Source organism: Durio zibethinus, chromosome 18 (genome assembly GCF_047325235.1).
Source record: "Durio zibethinus cultivar Kanyao isolate XHJ-2024 chromosome 18, ASM4732523v1, whole genome shotgun sequence".
NCBI classification, from domain to species: domain Eukaryota; kingdom Viridiplantae; phylum Streptophyta; class Magnoliopsida; order Malvales; family Malvaceae; genus Durio; species Durio zibethinus.
Window position 1 is genome coordinate 21,106,242 of NC_143179.1, and position 20,681 is coordinate 21,126,922.

At 35.4% G+C, this 20,681-nt stretch overlaps 2 protein-coding genes, 1 long non-coding RNA gene and 1 pseudogene across 7 annotated transcripts; 1 reads left to right on the forward strand and 3 right to left on the reverse strand.

Moving 5' to 3' along the window:
- Positions 1–1,242: 1,242 nt before the first annotated feature.
- On the reverse strand, positions 1,243–4,139 carry LOC111299932 (protein SHORT-ROOT-like). The gene has a single exon (XM_022895464.2). The coding sequence runs from the start codon at positions 3,158–3,160 to the stop codon at positions 1,631–1,633; it is 1,530 nt and encodes a 509-aa protein (XP_022751199.2). The 5' UTR covers positions 3,161–4,139; the 3' UTR covers positions 1,243–1,630.
- Positions 4,140–8,841: 4,702 nt separating this feature from the next.
- Positions 8,842–12,129, reverse strand: LOC111299933 (peptidyl-prolyl cis-trans isomerase CYP65-like; annotated as a pseudogene). Its single transcript, XR_016329993.1, has 6 exons — positions 11,964–12,129; positions 11,804–11,849; positions 10,544–10,791; positions 10,185–10,444; positions 9,588–9,701; positions 8,842–9,471 (listed from the first exon to the last, which is right to left on the reverse strand). The product of XR_016329993.1 is annotated as a peptidyl-prolyl cis-trans isomerase CYP65-like (transcript).
- A 174-nt stretch (positions 12,130–12,303) lies between these two features.
- LOC149513867 (uncharacterized) lies at positions 12,304–13,246 on the forward strand. The gene is made up of 2 exons (XR_016329994.1): positions 12,304–12,456; positions 12,664–13,246. It is a non-coding gene; the product is annotated as an uncharacterized LOC149513867 (long non-coding RNA).
- A 3,185-nt stretch (positions 13,247–16,431) lies between these two features.
- On the reverse strand, positions 16,432–20,120 carry LOC111299934 (adenylyl-sulfate kinase 1, chloroplastic-like). 4 transcript variants are annotated; one of them, XR_016329995.1, is made up of 8 exons: positions 19,851–20,120; positions 18,468–18,608; positions 17,906–18,055; positions 17,687–17,805; positions 17,459–17,543; positions 17,328–17,374; positions 17,014–17,196; positions 16,432–16,927 (listed from the first exon to the last, which is right to left on the reverse strand). XR_016329995.1 is itself a non-coding variant. In XM_022895466.2 (8 exons), exons 1-7 carry the CDS (start codon positions 20,074–20,076, stop codon positions 16,829–16,831), a joined length of 867 nt encoding a protein of 288 aa, XP_022751201.2. In that variant the 5' UTR covers positions 20,077–20,113; the 3' UTR covers positions 16,432–16,591; positions 16,787–16,828. The 4 variants fall into 4 exon arrangements, 3 of the variants coding, with proteins under 3 accessions (XP_022751201.2, XP_022751200.2, XP_022751205.2); XM_022895466.2 differs by lacking the exon at positions 17,014–17,196 and having other exon boundaries at positions 16,432–16,591; positions 16,787–16,927; positions 19,851–20,113; XM_022895465.2 differs by lacking the exon at positions 17,014–17,196 and having other exon boundaries at positions 19,851–20,109.
- Positions 20,121–20,681: the final 561 nt, after the last annotated feature.

Genomic DNA, 20,681 nt, shown 5'->3' on the forward strand with positions numbered 1-20,681 from the left:
GTTCGGGAAAATCACTCCATGATACGGCAGAGTTATGTCACAATAATGAAAGGTAAGACTAAGACTAACTATGGAGACATAAAAAAGCTAGCTTATGCCATTGTCACCTCGACTAGGAAACTCACACCATATTTCCAAATCCACATAATTCACATACTTACTGACTAGCCATTGAGATAGATCTTACAAAAGCTTGAAATGTCGAAAAAGGTAATTAAATGGGCTATAGAGTTCAATGAGTTTTACCTACATATATCATCCAAGTCAGCCTTAAAATTACAAGTGCTGGCAAACTTTATCGCTGAACTTACCTTGGTACACCCTGAGAGACAATCCAAGGACAAAGAAGGGACAAAATTTTCATTTACATTATAAGAAGAGAAAAAAATTAAAAGAATACCTAAGACAATATCAACACAAAACATGCTAGCCACTAAGCCCCATCTATGCCACTTATGACTAAACACCCTTTTTGTTTTATAAGATTCCCCACAATTGAAACCAACCACCCTAAACCAATGGCCGTCCTAAAATTCTAAGGCCCCCACAGTAGATAATAACCTATTATTTTTTTGTGAGGAGAGGAATTCTTGATTGAATCTTTAAGAATTTAATAAATAAAACAATATGGATGAGGTGATAATTTTTTTTAATTTAATCACCATGAATTTAAATCAAATTTTAGATGGATAATTTGAAATTTAAAACTTTTTTTGTTATCAAAATAATTAATTTCCCTAAGCTGATTTGCCCTTTTACATCAAAACCAACACCATTTTAGTTTTGGACTTATTAACAATGGTTTAAAAGTTACTTAGCATTGCTAATTATTTGTTTAGTCCAACACCAACCTTGTGTTTAAAACAAGAAACTTTGTTCTTTTGTTTTAATTGTGTATCAAGTCAACTTGGGACAATTTCAATAAGTTGTTCACGGGTCAAATTAAGGGTCCATTTAAATGGATAATGAAATTAGTTCTAGTCAAATTGAAAATAATAATAAAAATTATTTTAATTGCAATTGAAAGAAATTACTATAATTGTAATTGAAAAAAAAAATTATAAAAAAATTTATGCTAAATGGACCTTACTAGAATTAATATTTATATTCAATTAGCGATTATTTGAGTTTAACTGAACCACACTAGAAGTGCGATGAAATCTAAACCTTTACTAAGTTAGCGTACTTAAGTTTCGATTGTTTGAAAATAAAATGAGTGGGAAAATTCACATATCCCATTTACCCATCGATCCTATATCAATTTTCGTTGGTCGTTCTCAATATACATATGGATGCAATTTTGTTTGTTTGTTGCTAATTTGTTTAAGTAAATGAAGCAAATTAAACCTATGAATTTGATGATTGTCAAAAACCCATAACCCTTTTTTTCATACAATCAAAAATAGTCACAAAGTGGTAAAAACTAAAAAGGAAGATTAATTATAATTAGTGAAAACCAATTTGCTTCCAATCCTATCAAATCAAGAGCAAATTCGTGGCACTCCCCATTCTTTCAATCCCCTTTTTTCTCCTCCAAAAGCACAAATTAGTTTAACCAACCCCATATATAATACCAATCCCCATTACACGTGCGAGAAAAACATAACACACGTGTGAATCAGTCCCGTCGTCAAGGCCGCCATGCACTGGCCCAAACCACCGGCTGATCTTTCCAAGACAAGAATATACCAGCGTCAGGACACTGTGCCATTGACCAGCCTTCCTTGTACCTTCTCAACAAAGCGCGTACATCATCACTGACTTCATCACTCAAAACAGCAGGGTTAAACCCACTTGCGTGGAACCGTCTGGACCAGCGGGTGGCTGACTCGCGCCTCTCGATGGACTCGGAGGGCGGACAAGCCACCAAATCAACTATGGCTCGACCAGCTGCTCGTTCCAGCATCAACCTTTCATTGCTTGTTCTCGCAAAACTCTCATCCAAGGCTTCAAAGTAAACCCTAAACCACCTTAAACATTCTTGGAAACCTTTAACGAACTCCAGTCCATCAACCCCAATGTCAAGATCGGCTTCTTCTTCGACGACTGTTATAATCCTTGGCTGCAATCTCCTGAAATTCGATATCATGATATCTCTACGATTATCAACGGCTCTAATCGAATGTAATGTGCCAACACAGTTGATGGCTAAGGCTTCATCCTCTTTGATATCAAGTTCTGATAAATCTATGTTACATAAATCGCCGGCATGGTGTATTATATTGAATTTAAAAGGAACTCCCATAAGCCTAGCAAACTTTTCCATTCTGTTTCCTATTTCTTTCATTACCTTTTGAACTGCACCTAAGCCTTCTACAGCTCCTGATGCACCCGAAACGCCACCGTTTTTGCTAGCAACGATAGTGGTTAACCTTAAATGTGGGGTTTCATCGGTACGGGTAGCTAGGGCTTCAAGCAAAGTAGGCCATTGGGTGCAATAAGTGTTGCTGATATCAATTATATGTAATTTGCTTTCACCTTCGAAAGCTTCCATGATTGCACCATTAGAAGCAACGTGACCAAAAGTAGTCCAAGGACTTACCTCTTGAAACTTTAATACCATCTTCCTTGTTGACTCAAAAGAAGAGGTTTTCTCAGATACTGAGGCTAACGTTCGATAACAACGCTCACCAGAGTCAGTCATGCGGCTAAACAAGGCTTGAAGAAAATAAGAACCGAGTTTTTGGTCGGTGTCACCGTAGGGTGTGCTAAGCTCGTTGAGCATCCACATGAGTTGTTGGACGCGACCACTGTTTCGATCAGCAATAGCGGTTGCTGTTTCCAGGAGAGTATCGGTAGCCCACTTTCCTGAGAAATCGAAGTTTAGGTCACGAGCAGGGGAGAAAGAAGAGAAGTCAGAAGTCTCAAAAGCATGGTGAGTGGTGGGGGTAGAAGTGTTTGTAGTGGTGGTTGTGGGAGTTGTGGTGGTGATGGAAGGGTGGGGTTGGTATTGTTGCTGTTGTTGATGATGATAAGGATAGTAGTGTTTAGAAGAAGACGAAGAGAAGTCGTCTTCATCCATGAAAAAGTTGAAGCATTCTTCGTCTTGTTGTTGGTAGTGATGGTTTTGTCTAGAGGATCTAGAGCTGCTAGAAGTTCTGCTAGAGTTGAAAGATTGATCGGATGATTGGAGACTCACAAGTCTAAATAAGGTATCCATCTAATACCAAGTAACAAGAGACCCACATCAATAAACTTTGGATTGAGGCTGTTGGGGGGGTGTTGGGGGAGGTGTTGGAAAAGATGGGTGAGTTTCTGTTTTTAACAGTACAAGAATATTGGGATATAGAGAAATGATTAAACGACGGGACGTTAAATCTTGATTTTTCTAATTGGGTTTTTTAAGCACAATTAGAAGGGAAAAAAAGAAAAAGAAAGAAAGGGAATGGGAATCGAAATGTGAGTAAAAAATGGCCTTCTTTTTGTGTAATCGATGAGAAAATTGGAGGTGGGGTTAGAGGTGGGGTTAGAGGCCGGAGGTTTTTTTCTTGTAGTTTATACTTTTAGGGAATTGACTAATATGGGGCTTTCTGTTAAAACCTGGAAGGTGGTATGGAGTAGCTAGCTGGTGTTTTAGGAATAGAATTTGTCTGACAAAAGATGAAAGAGATTGAGAAAAAGATAACAAGGTCGATATCAACAAATGGGTTTAGTGGGATAGCTTTTCATTCAGAGAGAGAGAGAAAGGGAGGGAGGAAAATGTTAGAATACGTTTTAGTGGGAGCAGGCGTGACAATTGGGTTAGAGAGAGCTGGAAGAGTAAAGCTGCCGGCGTGCATCACCATCATCAAACCCACCAAAACCCAAGCACAGGCCATTCACATTCCTTGCCTCCTAATCCCTCTCCAAACTCTGCCAAAATTCCTGTTACTTTTTCCTTTTCTATACTATTACATTATCCCATACATCAATTTGACATATAATATTTACTCTATTCTATTGCCAAAATGTACCCTTCCCTAGGGCATGCAGCATGCTTTCCTCCCTTTTTTCTCCCCACACTCCCCTATCATCAAATAGTTTATAAATCACAAACACTAATCACTTCACATACTAAAACTCTAGCTAGATGACCAAAACCGAATCCCGTACATACCCCTCTCTTCCATGTAACTGCCCCCAAAATCTTGCAATTCACTTGACCAAACTCTTCTAAGTTTTCTTCCTAGCCAAGTTGCTTCCCCTATTGTCCTCACCTTCTTGTCTGGTTGGCACTTGTTTGGTTGGCACTTGACTCTAGTCTTAGCCTTAACATTCACATTCTCTCCCTTGAATCAATGTTTGAAACTTGAGAGATTATGTTATGTTTTGGGTTGGAGGGTTCCTGGTTTGTACTCAACTTTGGTTTTTAGGAGACAGCAAAATGCTAGTATATACTAAGCTCAGGTTAGATTAGAACTCTATTTTTTCTCAAATGTCAAGGTGGCTGGCCTAGCTATACATTTATTTTGCTGTACGTAGAGATTATATTCTTATGGATTGTTCTTTGTCCTCGATTTTCTTCAACAATCATTAGGACAATTCCTGGCTCGGACACTTTGTCCCTAGTTAAGAGGATGCTCGCAGACAAAAGCAGAGTGCACATATTTTTCTTACCCACCAATCCAGAAATGTACTAAACAGTCATGGATTTTATATGCAGGGAAAAAGAAGAGTAGTTTTGGAAACTCAATTCCCGAGAAATTAAAGTATATTGCTCCAGCTGCAATGTTCCAAGTTTCCAGCCCCATTGCCAAAGCTACAAAGGATTTAATTACTCCATTTAAAATCAAAATATTATATATATATATATATGAGTGTACTAGGACACAAAAGACAATGACTTTGAAAGCTTAAACTAGGTGATGTTTGATGGATTTGTGGGGTCCACATTTTGTTCAAATAATTTTTGCTTTCAGGATTATTATAACAGAAATGTGGATGAAATGTCACACTCTACCTCAACCATAATAGAAAATTTGCTTTAGGTGATGGCAACTTGTTGATTTTAACATCTTTTTCTGCTTGATTTAGTTTATTGTTTAATGGCTAAATTATATAACTGAAAAGTAACACCTTTTCTTTCTCAAATCCTTCGAACCCGAGAGCTTAGGTCCGATAGATTCGAATCTAAATTTGTATAATTTCATTCTTGAATGAGTAATACTTAGAATTATCAAGTCAAAAACTTAAATTTTGCTTTGGATTGATTGGGTATGTAATGCCAACTTATTAATTCTTCAGGACCTGTTTTGGAATAGTCTAGTTTTTACCTTTTTTGTTCTCTTTTTTTTGTTATTAATTTATTAATAAATATCTATTTTAAATACAAACCTTACTTTTTAAAAAAATTATATATCAACCATTGAATAAATTCTGGCCAAAAAAAGTTGTTCGGGTATTGCATATCCTATTTTCTACCACTCAAATCCCTTAAAAGAAGATGATAGATTGTTTGACTCCAAAATCTTAATTTATCCCTCTCTTATTTTCTTTGTTTTTGATAGAATTTTTGTTCCCTCACCTTGACAGAGTTTTTGTTGAATTATAAGGTCAAAAGTAAAATAATAAAAGAAGAATTTAAGATTTGAAAAAAAAAAAAAAAGTAATTGTGACCACAGAAAGACATGCTTATGAGTTTCCCAATCAATTTTTTTTAAATTACACTTAATTATTACATTCATATAATTAATTAAATAATCCACTATTATATTAAAATTAATTAATAAATTATAACATAACTAAACAACCAAATTAACACATAATAAAATTTGAACTTAAAATTATAAAATTTTAAAGCCTTATTCCGATAACTAAGTCAAGGCTTCATCGACACAATCAACTCTTTTTGTTTTTTTCATCGAAACATGCTTTCCTCATGGTTTTGTACAAACATTAACCCCACCATAATGCTGAGCTATATCAGAAAAAGTGTATGTACCCAAAGAAAACTTTAGTGGACCTGCAAATAGATGTAGATGGGGTTGGATTTTGCCTGACATGGCATGACACCATTAAGCCATTAGTCACAAAGCTGTAATTGCAATTGGAACCTCCACTCCCACCTCTCCCTTTCCCTTACTTCTCTTTTGCAACTAATCTCTTTGAATTCAATTACTGTTATTTTTCTCTGTTTGATGATGTTTAGGAGGCCCTACCTATTGGATTATTAATTAAGAGTTTGTTCACCCATTCTTTATAACTAAAGAAAGATGTCATGAAATCTTGAAATTTCATGTTCAAATCTTTTTTGGTGAAATTTGTTCAATTTTATATACGTTAAATTCATCCAATTATATATTTAATTAGTTTATTGATTTATTTGTTTAATTTAATTTATTAATTTTTATATGAAATATTAGAATTAATTTTACTCATACTACTAATTATATTTCATTAAAAGAAAAAAGAGCTTGTTCAAGAAATTTTTTCCACAATCTAATGAGAAATAAGATATAAAATCAATATAGGAAAAAATTAGCAAGTGTTAAACTTTAAGGACAGTTGAAAAATTAAAAAGAAAAAAAAAAAAAAAAGAGCATAGGGTTTTCTAATGTCTACCTCTTTAAAGTAGTTGAATCAGCTTTAAAGCAAAAAGCACCAGTCTTCACCTTCTGAAGACTACTCAAGTTAGTTACAATTGAAGACAGCTTGAAAGATGAATTCTGAATTGACATCTTCATTGTTCATCAGAAAACTGAAAAAGGAAGTCAAGAAAATAATCCATTAAAAGAGGAGAAAGAACACATCAGTTTTGACAAGGATGTTACATGTGCAAGCTAACAGAATATATATAAACATGTTGGGGATTATTTCCACATAACACATGATTCATTATTAATAAAACATTAAATATGATTTTTAATTAATTAAATAATATTTTATGAAAAATTATCACATTCAGATTATTAGAGATGACACATACCATTTAAAATAATATGATAAAAAAAGACTCAAGTTTTTTTATGTCATCAATGCATAAAATAATAACAATCCTGATTAAAATCTCTTTTCACAATTTAAGATACGAGTTTTGAGTTAAAAATAGACAAATTACTAAGAAAGGAAGTCTGCTAAAATCCAAAATTAAAAAGGTTGACCAACTAACCTACAATTGAAGATAATTAAAGAGAGCTGGGGAGATTTTTCCCTTACAGGTATGATCTGTTTAAAAACCACTATACTTAACAGCTTTGATTGATTCAAGCTTTCACCGAATGTTGACAATCATTTCCTATGAAGAAGTTTTCCAGTAAAAAACTGAATATTTAGTCCAAAAAAGCTCTGAATCATGCTCACCAAGTTCTAGTTAGACAAACGTCAAGAATGACATTTTAAATTAGAAATCAACATATGCTAGCAATATCACCAAATAGGTGTGGTCCATAATGGCTATTTCTAGCTGCTCTGCGAGTTAGAAAAGCCATTCATTCTCAAAAGTGTTTTTGCTTTGCACAGCCATCACTAATATGGTGAAGATAACGTTAGCTGGAAACATCCAAAAACCTCTACTCCTGAATGATCAAACTGACCTGTTTTGTCAAGAATTCTACAGCTGGTGGGTCACCAATTGTGTGCTGTCTTTTATCCAGCTGACATATAATCATGTTATCTTCTCTTGTTCTTGATTCAGAGCAGTGAGCAAAGATTTTTGAGTGGATAGCAAAATGGAGAAAACATAAGAAGTTTGGAAATGCAATGGTAAGGTGTCAGATAAAATGAATGTCGAATAGACTTAGGCCGGGATCTTCTTTTTTCCTTTTTCAATGGCAAACCTCAGAGCTAGATTTTATGATGATCTATTTTCCAGTCTTTGCTATAGTGGTTTACAGTACCATAGCAGCACCATGTCCAATTTACTAGAAACGCTAACTTAGCACCATAATCCCTGCTGTGCCAGTCCGACTTGAGAAAACAGGAAATGGCTTAGATGTGGAGGATGTGGCTAATCAATGGCTTATGGACTCACAATTTTAACATTGAAAATAAGCTTAACGAAACTGATTGCAAGACCAATAATAGCAACATTTAATCATTGCATGGTTCAATGGTCACAACTCTGGACCCCACAGTAGGAATATGCTTTATGGCTTTGAGGGATAACTAGGGCAGGACCTTGAGTTTACAGCATACTTGTCTATCAATTGTGTGTTTCATGTAAAAGGATTCAAATCATGCATGTAGTAAGCATGGTATGACCTTTGCGAAATAAAAGATACAAAAGAACTTCAATGCTAACCTGTCAATGTGGAGTCCAACAAAGGTCTCTACTCATTCCATAAGTTCAAATACCATCATTCTGTAGTACAGAAAATATGGTAATATGAAAATTGCAGCAGTACGGAAAATTCAATCATGTTCTCAAGGAAAACTCCTATATATGCAAATACTAACATACACGTACATAATGGCCAAAAAAATGCACATATACATGGACAAATGCTAAAAGTTAGTCATGCTTACCTGACATCTGAACCTACACAGATCCAGTCAAAAGCGCTTCGCCTGCATGTGGCAAGTATGCCATGTGTCAAAAGCTACCCACTTCTGTTTTGTGAGAATAAGCATTGAAGGAGCCTCTATTGCTTGTAACCCAATTGCATGGGCAATTTTATGAATGCAAGTCAAACTGTGCTGTTTATAACAGGCTATACACAAGGGACATCCCAACAAATGCTAGAGCAGTGAATACTAGCATTTCACATACATGATTAAAAACAGGCAACAAATCTTGGGTCCAAACCAGCATTTTGAAAGAAACTGGTCAGGAAGCAACAAGTGCTAAAGGATAGAAAAGAAACCAGAGAACAGTGGCAAAAACATGCAATTTCATGGGAATCACAGTTCAAAGAAAGAGAATCATTTGGACAAAATCTGTTTCTTATAATTGAATAACAGGAAAGAGAATGTTATGTTGGAAGAACCTTGTAAGAACCAGAAAAATTTTCTAATCTTATTTCATACAACTTTTACACAGCATCAAATACAAATGGAAAGGAGTAATGCTGGTTTTTCATTCCTCTTCCTTTCACCACCTATGCTGACTTAAACTACCTCTACCAGCATATCCACTGTCTATAAAAATGCCTACAAGCTAGGGCAAAATTCTTACCAAGAAGAAAAAAAGAATCTGAATTCTGTAATTGAATCTTTCACGCCCATATTTTTGCTGAAGTGGTTTTTGTCAAAGTGGAATTGAATGGCAAATTCAAATTTGAGCATTCCTTGCTTCCAAGCTCCAAAGCACATTTTGTATCATTTAAAAGGATAGCACTGCATTAAGGAACATCATGAAGCAGAAATATCTTTAAATTCTCCTGTCATGAATTTCTTTTCTTAGTTACAAAAATTGCTGTTAGACTGATATCAACAGCACCAGAATCAGTTTGAGAATTCCTAGCCTTTTAAGTACTTTCTAACACCACCACCACCTATGGCTCCAGAATCTGCTGTTCCTGTACCAGGATTGCTATAACAATACCCAACCTTTTCCTGGAAATCAAAGAAAAAAACCCAAAATGATCAGTTTGCAAGAAGAAATATAAATTGAAAAAAAAAAAAAAAAACTAAAATCCAGAATTCTTATGACCAGGGTGTCCAAAACTAACATTATCTTCATCCTCACCAGTCTTTTTGTGTTTGCTCTTCTCTTCCTCTTCCTCTTCATCAAGTTCGAAGAACAGATTTACAAATACTGTGACACTAATTATTCTAATCTCCTCCTGCACAAGCAACAGAAGAAAACACTCAGAAATTAGGCTTGGAATACAAATTATCCTAATAGCCAATCCTTTCTAACAATATAGATGCTTAAATACTACAAGGTGAACATTCCAGAGGCATTGCAATCATCACAATCAGGATTTTTCCTTACAAACAGTTTTTCAATTGCATATCATACATGATTAAAAGGGATGCAGTAGCAAACACAACACAAATAGATATGCAAAGATTTATAGCAAACAGAAAATGATTTTAACCTCACTATCATCTCTTCTCTATACACAACTTAACAAAAATAAAATGTAAGAATATCAAATTAAATACCTAACAATTTATAAAATCACAAAAAAAAGGGGAACTCGCATTTGTATTAAAGAAGTAATCAACCATGCCGCTGATATTAAGCACATCCTAACATGGAAAAAATACGCAAACTTGACAAATCACTAATTATGGAAAGAATACTCAACATCGAAACTCACAAGAGGATGGTTATTGTCATCAAAAGGAACCTTCTCCATAGCTGATAGTGTGGTCAAGCCACCAACAACTCCACCAAAAACCATATGTTTGAAGTTTAAATGATTTGCAGATTTGTAGAGGATGAACAATGGGGAACAATTTGTGTGAGGGGCACTGCTTGCCATACTAACAACACCTCTTCCTGAGTGAAGCAACTTAGAGTTCAGTTCATCTTTAAAAGGCTTTCCCATTTGGATCACAACCTTGAATCATAAAATTCCTACATACCAGTAAATATTAACTTCATCAGCATGAGTCAAACTATTAAACCCAGTGATGAAAACAGAAGATAGGATTTGAACTAGTAATGTCACCATACCGATGGAAGACCACTCCATTGTAATAACCATGTGCACAACGAGCAATGAAGTTCGCACATATCTTTGGAGTTATATCACAGTGTAGCTCAATGTTCAAATCACCTTGTGTTGTAAACAACTGAATGTAACCTTTCTTTTTGAGATTTTTTTCAACTTCAACGTACTCAAATTCCTTTTTTGTGACAGGATCATAAGAGGTAGAAGTAAAGGATAGTGAAGCAGCACCAGTAGTAAAACAGCTCTTCCCCTGATAAACAATCCAATGTTAACACTGACCAAGGCTCAAATTGTTTAGAGATATCTTGAGGCATTTTCTATATACTAAAAACCCCCCATGGATTTAAAATGATAACTAAGAATCTAAATCCACGATCATCTTCATCAGGAATTATCCTTTTCCACTTTTCTAGATAATTAATATACCAACTCTCACATAAACTTACCAATATCAATTTATTGATGATAGACTGATAGTTACCACAAGCCATTACCACCACAATGTCTAATCAACAAATCAACACCGAAACATCTCTAAAGGACTACCCGTACACATAATGAGATAGAAACTCAAACAATGATAATATACCCTGTTTGAATAGAGACATTAACCTTCACAGACTCTAATTTCATCTTCTTGATTTTCAGCTCAAAATTTCAACATAGGCAAAGTGTACTCTAGTCCTGCAGGACATCAACAAATTAAACTAATAAAAGAACAGGAAATAACTCCAAAAGCTGGCAGATCTTGCATTCTTCATAGGCTTGTTCTTAGAGAAAATGAGAATAACGCTAAAGATAACATCAACAATACAACAGCCCATCCAAGGTTTTGTTTTTGCAAACCAAACCCAAGTTAACTGTGTAACATCCAGAATTTGCATGCCATAGCTGAAAAAAGAAGAGCAGACTCAAGTTTGACCTTGTTGAAAAAGTTATAAGTCAAGTAAAGGATAGAAAACCAAAACTTTGTTTACACAGCTGTATCACATCAAAGAAATACATCCTCCAAAAATCTCATGCACCTTATAAAAGAATCTAGAAAGCATTAATGTAATCTATATAATAAACAAGTATTCCTTTTCAATATAAACTCTACAAACTTTACTTCTAAATCTTAAGATGCTTGGCTAGAACATGACAGTGGCAATATACGTACACTTGTCAAGTACTATATTGGTTCATCTTATTAAGAATACCAATTTGTTCATAAAATATCTCTAGCCTTCAGAATTCTTGAGGATAGTAAGAGGGAAAAGAACCTCTTGCTTCAATGGAGCCCCAGTAACCGGATTCTTCCCATACTTCCTAACATAAGGAATTATATTCATGCAACAGAAAACAATAAAAATCAAACCCTAAATTACACTAAAAAAATCAAAGCTTAAAATCCGTAACAAATAAAAATAAAAAGATAGCAACATTATATCGAAGACACTGCCATCCTTTGTATATACCGGCAACTTAGACGACGCAAATGTAAGACCGAATAGGAAAACCCATAAAAAAAAAAAAAAGGAAAATTAAAATGTTGCAAGTAAATAAGAATGAATTTAATAAAGATCTAAATAAATGTGGGACTGGAGTGTGAGGCATACGCGCATCAATAGAAGGGAGGCGTTTGAACGGGTGCGATTTTCTTTGGATTTAGCGCCGCCCCACTAGGTGGCCCACTCCGTTTTCGTTATAAACATTCGATCTTTGCTGTGCTGTTTCTTCCCCATCTTCGCGAGCTTTTCTAGGACGATCCAATTTTAGGGTTTCTGGTTTTTAATAGCCTTGCTTTGTAGGAATTTTATTTGAAATTGAGTTTGGCGAGATCGGTAGGGTTTATGCTTTGCCGGGGATTGAATCTGATTAGAGCGATTGGTTTATGGAATTGGATTGAGGTTTTGACCTTTGACCGTTTGAAACGGTGAGTTCCGCGTTTGCCGGTTCCGATTTGAATTTGCAAGACGGCCCAAGTTGACGCCCGTTTAAAAAATGGGCCTTTGTTTTTATGTTCCTTTTCATGTTTTATATTAATATTTCTAAATTTTATTTATATTTTAAATGTTTCTTTTTTATAATTTAAAATTATTTTTTCCTCCCATCCCCTCTGGCCCATTTTGCCAATGATAAGAACCAGAATCGGTCAAATACACTAAGAAGGCCGAAAGAGCCCAATTCTGTAACTCCCCTACAGGGCTTATGGCACCACCAACGAATGGCAAAAGCCAGCGGCGATGATTGTGGGTTTAGCGATTTGAGGTCCAAGTCCAACCAGTAGCAGCAGCAGCAGCGGTGGGGAAGAAGACGGCGATGCAGAGTGGAAGGCTGCCATTCAATCAATAGTCGCCACCACCACCTCCACTTTCATCGGTAACGGTTTCAACGATTCCTTCTCCAACAGCTCCACAGCAACGAGAAACAACCTTGTTTCCCATTCAACCCCAGATACAGGTGATGATGCTAATGAAGGAGAGTAAAAACAGAAACCCGAGAAGTGTTGAGATTTTCTCTCTTTTAATCCGGCATTGGAGGGAATTTAGCTAGGCTTCCCAAGCTTTCCCATGTTTCTATCTTTGTTCTTTTAGCATTAGCTTGTCTTGGTAGTTTTGCAATAATTGGATTGATATCAACTTAAAAAATCTGAACTTTTGGATTCCCTGTTGATCTCAGATAATGATTTGATATATCCCATAAAGAAAAACTGTTATTTTTCCATAAGTTGGCATCAAATTTAGTTCCTGGGAGTCTAATTTTTTGCTGTTTGAACACTTCTGCTGTCTTGTTTTGTTTTCTAACTGATAAAAATCATAAGCAGGCACAACAGCTTTTGGGCGACATCTTAGAGAGGACCTTAGTGGTAGTAAAGGATGTCATACCAGTAATGTCCCAGATGATGATTGTCTGGTAAATGAAAGTGAGAGTTAAATTATTCAAAAGTTCTTCTGGGATAGTAATTGACGACATAGGTAAGTACATTTTTCACTCATTGCCATCTCTTGCTGCCACTTGGAGAATGATCTACCATGTACAGATCAATCTGTATTGTTCAACCTATTATTTCCTTGTCTCTGTTGCTAACACATCAGGCGGTTGATTCTAGATCCAAAGTTTAGTGAATGGGAAAAAAATAACTTGTGATTGGGAATTATCAATTATCAAATGAATCGATAATTTGTGATTTCCCACCTCCTTTTTCTTGTTTACGACTGATATCATATTTCTTGTATTTTACATGTAATTTTAAATGTTCTATAGTAGTCTATTTTTCAAATGGGATGATTTAAGCTCCTCATAGTTGAGGTACATCGGATGATTTGACAATTACATGAAGTATCAATGAAGTAACAATCATGTTAACATGATTAATAATAACTCTTTTAATTACAAGGGTAGACTTTTGAAGAAGGTCATAATGAAGACACCCTTGTCATACAAGATTTTGAGAGGATTACATTATTCATGCTGAATTACCAAGCAAATAAAGGAAAGATATGATCATCCGAGACCTAGCCAAGAAATTGGCTTGTAAGAGAAGGTAGGGAAACAATAATGGAGCCCTTGATGAATCAAGAATGATGACTAAGAGCAAATGTCATCCAACAGGGCAAAAAATGGAAGCCGCCCACACCCAATTTATTCAACTAACTCAATCTGGTTAACAATCCTAGAAAAAGGTCGGATTGATGTTATGTTACATACTTTGCAACTGTATTAGATAATTGCTTCATTTGGATGACTGATGGTTCAGTCACGTGATGATGTCTTAAAAATCCCTTCCCACGGTTCATCCAAACCAAGTATAAATGACATACTTGTAATTCTTGGGCTGTCAAATTCAACTGCCTTGACGTTTTTGGAGGAAACAAAAAAGTTCATGTATTTTCATCATCCTTCTATTTTAGTAATCTATTTCTGAATCTAATTAAAATTTCTTGAAAGCAAATTTTAATTTTTTGCGATTACATAACAAAAGAAATAGGAAACCTAAAGAAATAAAGATGAAGCAAGTTCAATAACTGAGGATGCATCATTTCATTAACACCAAACAAATTTGGTTGTATTGAGCTTTATTGAATCCGTTAACCATTTGGTTCCAAAATCCAGGCCCTGTTGTGAGTTAATATCACAAATAGCAAAACCATAGGATCAGGTGAAAATGGGAAGCTTCGTGGAAGCAGCGGCTTTTCCTCTTTACCTACAAGTTGTCATCTTGGAACAATAATGATGAATGATGAAACTGCCTTTATTTTATCATGAGAGCCAAAAAAAAGACGGCAGTCTCAATCACTCAATCCCTTTACCCACCACCATCTTTCTTCAGCTGCAATGCGCACTTTTCGAGTCTCTTTTGAACACCTTTTTCTAGGAGAAAGAGAGCTTCTGAATTCTGATCAATATAGTTAGGTCTGGTTGCTTCGCATTATCTCAGAGTTCTCAGCTCATTCCTTCATATTCTTTTCTTTTATTTTTGAAGATGGCTCTGGTGCTGGCAATGATCATTGATGGCATGGGATTGCTTGTTAGGACGCTTTGGGGTCTGCAAGAGAGGCGGTTCTCTACAACTTTTGATGCTGTGAGTTCAGCTGCTGTTTCCATGACCATGGCCCTTGTGGTCTGCTTCTTGTCCATTCATGGGCATACAAGGCCAGAGTTTGATCTTGCTTTCATTTGATATTCATTCCCTTCTCCTTTCATTCTTAAAATTTTAAGGTGTCCATATATATATATATATATATATATATAATAAGTGATTGTAAGAGTTAACTTTTGAATTATAAATTTGCTGTTTAAGAGTAATTATAAAAATCGTCAACTCGAGTTTCATTTTATTTTGGCAAATAATTTAATAAGTTTTAGCAAAATTCATCCATTCATGTATTTATTTCCAAGCTGCAGTGTGCATGCTAAATGTCAAACTATTGCAGTACTTTGAGAATTTTCCAAGCAATGAAATTACCAGTTCTATGTGCAAGTAGATAAAAAAAAAAGGAAGGGTGAGATAATTTTGAAGGGTACCGGACATGTAAAGTACATACCAGGCAAATGGACCTATTTTTAGTATTTTTTGTTTGTTTGGTTTCAAATCTAGAAACCTACTATACTACACACATTTGGGTTAAACCAATCCATCAAGTCAATTTGCTTGTGTCAGAGAATGACTGTTTTTCTGACAAACATGACACTGGTTTCAACAAAGTTTTCTTGGGGATAAGGCAAGAAAGCAGATATTTTCAGAGCTGGATGAACTTTCTTTATTAGTGCTTTGAATCTCATAGGTGAGTCAACCGACATAACCGACATGATTGAATCTTTCCAGATTCTTATCCTCAGCAAGATATTTTGCGACATGATTGAATCTTTCCAGATTCTTATCCTCAAGATATTTTACTTCTTTACTTTATCATGGCACTCATGTCTTATAACCCTTTCCCGCAAAAAGTTTTGCACATTTCCTTCCGAAACTCAATAGCCAGGAATAATCAGAAGCTTGACCTGCACCTTGATTTTTCCTTTTTCTTTAAATGTTCTCTTCGAATAAATCTGATAACTTTAAATAAGCTACGACTGAAAATGATATAATTCAAAATTTTAATATAAATCAAATAAAAATTTAATAAAAATTAAAAAAATATATTTTATATTTAATATTTCAAAATAAATTATAATACCATAATTTTTATATTTTATAAAAATTAGAGATAAAATAAATACAAATAATTGCACCTTTAAACAGATTTGAGGGCGGTTACAGGATATCCAGGGTTGATCTAGCTGCAAATTGTCCCTAATTCTCTGTGCTAGTATTTTGACATTTGCTTGATTAGGAATCATTGGGCTAAATGCGAAATCTGTACTTACTAGAAAGAGCAGGGAAGAAATGTACATATTTAAGGGTATCTTTCAGCGAAAACCAGAGATAGCCTTTTATTCATAAGCAATCATTACTATGCTATATGATACAAACTCATACACCAATAACTTACCACCTTCAGTCCATCTTTATTTTTTGCTCCCGAAGTAACCAAAGCCAATAACACCTAACTTGACTTTAGGAAAGCCTAGTAAAGGAAACTGACACTAATTAATCAAGCGATTAATTATCTAACACAGGACAAAAACTACAGATACAGGAAACAAGAAGTTTCCCTGATGCCAGAAACAGGATATAGAAATAGGAAACAAGAAATTTCCGAGTGCAGGAAACGAGAGATTTCCTTAATTTAGAAAATCAATTTTCATTGATTTGCTCTCACCATATCACAGGTGATTATGGTGACCAGGAATTGCAGGGCTTCTTAGGCCAGCAGGTACCCCTTCTCCTCCAGGTAAGATATCACAGTTTCGGCCATTTCACATGGGGAAGCACAGTCGTTTCCCTTTTGTGGTAACACCAACTGAAAAAAAAAGGAGGAGTTGATGCTTCAGTTTAAATGTTGGGACATGAGATCTATAGAAAACTAAAAGAAGTGGAATGCCTTGCCATTTTGAATATGTAGGGATTCCACAGTCATGCAATTTAGTCTTAAGTATGGCTTTGTCATGTTCAGACTGAGATGACTAGAAATGTGGCAGCCAATATCAGACACTGAACCATGACAGGATATCTATCATCTCATACAGCCATAGCCATCCACAAGCACACTACCAACTAAGCCTCTCCATGCTTAAAACCATTTAAAGATTTGTGTCAGCTGAATTTCATTTTTGGAACATAAACTATATTTAGGTGCGTTCCAGTTTTAAACAAGTACAAGCCTATGCCAAACAAAAATGTTACCCCAATGATATACATACCTCACAATTCAAAGGTGGTTCATATGGGTCATCGATGCCTGTAAAACCTACAGAAAAGAATACTACATAAGCTACTCTAAAAATGTGAGCTTAAACCAAACTGCAGATACAGAATCTGGGAGAACAGACACCTTTAATTTTTCCAGCTCTTGCAAGCTTGTACAGGCCCTTTGGGTCCCTCGCCTCACATATTTGGAGTGGCACATCCATGAACACCTGTCCAAAGTATTGCCCAGTTAATTTTCTCTAAGAGCAATAATAAAGAACCTTTGTCTGATGCAGAAGCCCTTTCCTCTTAGTAGAAATCACAAATAAGATCAAAGCCCTCAGATTTCATGTTTCTGAAAGGTAGCACATACCTCAATGAAATCTCCTTCTGGCAACAGTTCACGACATGCATCCCTGTCTCTTCTGTAGGGAGATATCACGCTGGCAATGCAAATGATGCCAGCATCAGCAAAGAGCTTTGCTACCTCTCCTGTATGAATCATAACAAGTTGAAAGATGAAACCATCAGAAGAAGAGAATGAAAGGATAAAGAAGAAGAGGACTATGATGAGGTACCAAACAGCATTTACCAATCCTTCGTATGTTTTCTGCACGATCTTCTGCTTTAAAACTAAGGTCACGGTTTAGACCATGCCGAATATTATCACCATCAAGGATGTAAGTCAACTTTCCCCTTGAATACAAGGCTTGGCACAGAGCACATGCCAAAGTGCTCTTTCCTATATTCATAGACCACAGTGAGAGAAAGGGAGAGAGAGGGTGCGACACAATGGGATAAACGGATAATGTTTGAACACATTCTTCAGTTTAGCAAGGAGAAACTAACAACGAACAGGAACAAAGAATCCTGTATGGTCACAAGGAAGGCACTCAGTAATATCCGAAAGGTCAGCTGTGTTGCCCTAAGTTCTTGATTTTGATTTTACAAGTTCCTCCACAACCAAAAGGCCAATGGTTCAGCACGTAGCAACTTTTTTTTGTTCTTTTAGCACATAAAAAAGACTACTAAAGCACATCATAAGCTCAAGAAGCCATCTATATACTCATGGAACATAGAAAACAAGAAATAAGTTAATGGCAATAAAAAGATTAGCATAAACTTCAGTATCCACATAATTTGCTCTAACAAACCTGAGCCACTGAGACCCGTAATCCATATGACACAACCCTTTTGCTCAAGTAACTCTTGCCGATTAAGTTTACCAACTGAACTTTTGTGCCATAAAATGTTCGTAGCCTTCCCATTAGTAGCCATCTGGCGGAGATTTTCACCTAGTTAGACGTTTGATATCAGAACTCTAAGTAGATCCAGCTCGAAAGAAACAATATACTAAAGAAATCATGACTTTGCACAGTCGTCATTGCCACAAATTAATTCCACGGAATGGCCAAAGTTTCATACAACATTATAGAACAATGTCCCACAAAATGAGAAAGCCATCTACCATAATAAATCAACATCTAAAGAGACTACAAAATAAATAGTCCAATTAGAAAGGCTGATGTTTAGGGATTCAGATGTATCCAGTTGATTTATTATCAGCACTGTCATTGTTAAAGAACAAGAAGCCACTATAAGCAAAGGATTTATTTTTATCAATTACTTTTCTTTTTTTGAAAAATAGTTATAGTTTCAGATGAAGCCATGTTGTGGTTGTTATCTAGACCTCAATCTCAATCTGAAATACGTGATTTTGGATCCCAACCGTTCCATAAAATTTGTCTAGGAATTCTACCGGGCCAAAACCAGTTATGCTTTCAAGGCCAACCTCCAGGTTTCACTGAAGATATACGCAGAAAGGAAAGTTGATGACTTCAAGGCTGGAACTCCATAAAGAACACCCATCAAGGACAAAAAATTTGGTGATAGCTGTCAGGCACAACCTAAAAGCTAGGCAAACCAAATGTCAAAAATAAAGTCCGGGGCTTAACTTCTTCATCCCCAACTTATCCGTTAAACTTCTTATTCTTGCACATAGGACATTCTTAAGACCATGAGAGGTACAACAGTAGATACTAGATATTCTAGAGAGGGGTTAGTCTTAGATTTCAGCACCGGTAACCCCTCATTGAGGGTATCTAGAATCTAAGACCCTCATCAAGATAAGTTAGAGTAGGTGCCACAGTCTAATAGAGTAGAACTAGAACCAGTTAGAGCAGAGTCAAAAATGTTAATGCTTTCAAGTCTACAATCCAATTAAGCTGAAAAAAACTTCAAAAGTCAACCTGATTAGTCCTTCCCCTCCCTACCAAAATTTAAAAAATTAAAAAAAAAAAAAAAACTCCAAATGAAATGGCCAAAGATACGAAAATACTTGAAAAGTTAAAACCAAATCCAAGCCAGCTTAAGTTGCCACATTTGGCTGTACCCAAAGACTTCCTTTTATTTTTAATTTTTTTCCACCTATAAGGCTATAAGGAAAAAAATAACACCTGAACCAAATTCTTGACCAGAAAAAGAAAACTAAACACTTGATCACCAATAAAAATTAAAAAAAAAACAAAACTACGTACCAGATATAACAGAAGCACGATCGTTCGCAATCGAAACTGTCGATTCCTCCGTCGCCTGAACCAAGCTCAACCTGGCATTGTTGCCACAACTCAACCCCAAAGAAGGCGAAAGCGCCGGCATCTGCCACTTCAGGAAGCCAACCGTGCGAAAAGGTACAGACGGACCACTCTCCACGCCTGAAAAATAACAAGAAATCGCCGGCCGTACCGCCTTGAGTTCTACCATTTTAATTTTGCAAAATGATTTGATTTCCTGATTTATATATAGAGAGAGATGGATGGAAAGCTGACGTGGAAGGAGTTTTAGCTAGGGTTTTTTTTTTTTTAATAATTAAAATTGATTCCAGCTGTAATTCCAACATTTATTTTTTGGCAAGAGCGACTGCATCCCGGTTTGGTTTGGTTGTGTGGTTCACGCGCATTTTGGGCGTGGGGTTGTCTGTGGTAACCTGAAAGGAAGATCTACGTCACGTTATAATTTTGCTGACGCGGGTGCAAGGATAAATGATTCCTATTAATTTTTTTATAAAAAAAGTAATAATTAGATTTTTTTTTATTATTTTGATAATCACCTTTCTTTACACATTAAACATTAAAGCTATAAAGTTTTGTTAAAAAAATCATTGAATTATTTTTTAAAATAAAATTTTTATATTTTATTATATTAAAATTTTTTAAATATAAATTAAAATTTTAAAATTTTACTTTAAGTGCAAATTAAATAAAATTTGTAATAATAATAAGTGTAATTAAATGAAGTTTGTTAATTAAGATATGTATAAAAAAATGTTTAGTGAAAATTATCACTGTTAGATTTGTAATTAAGCCAAA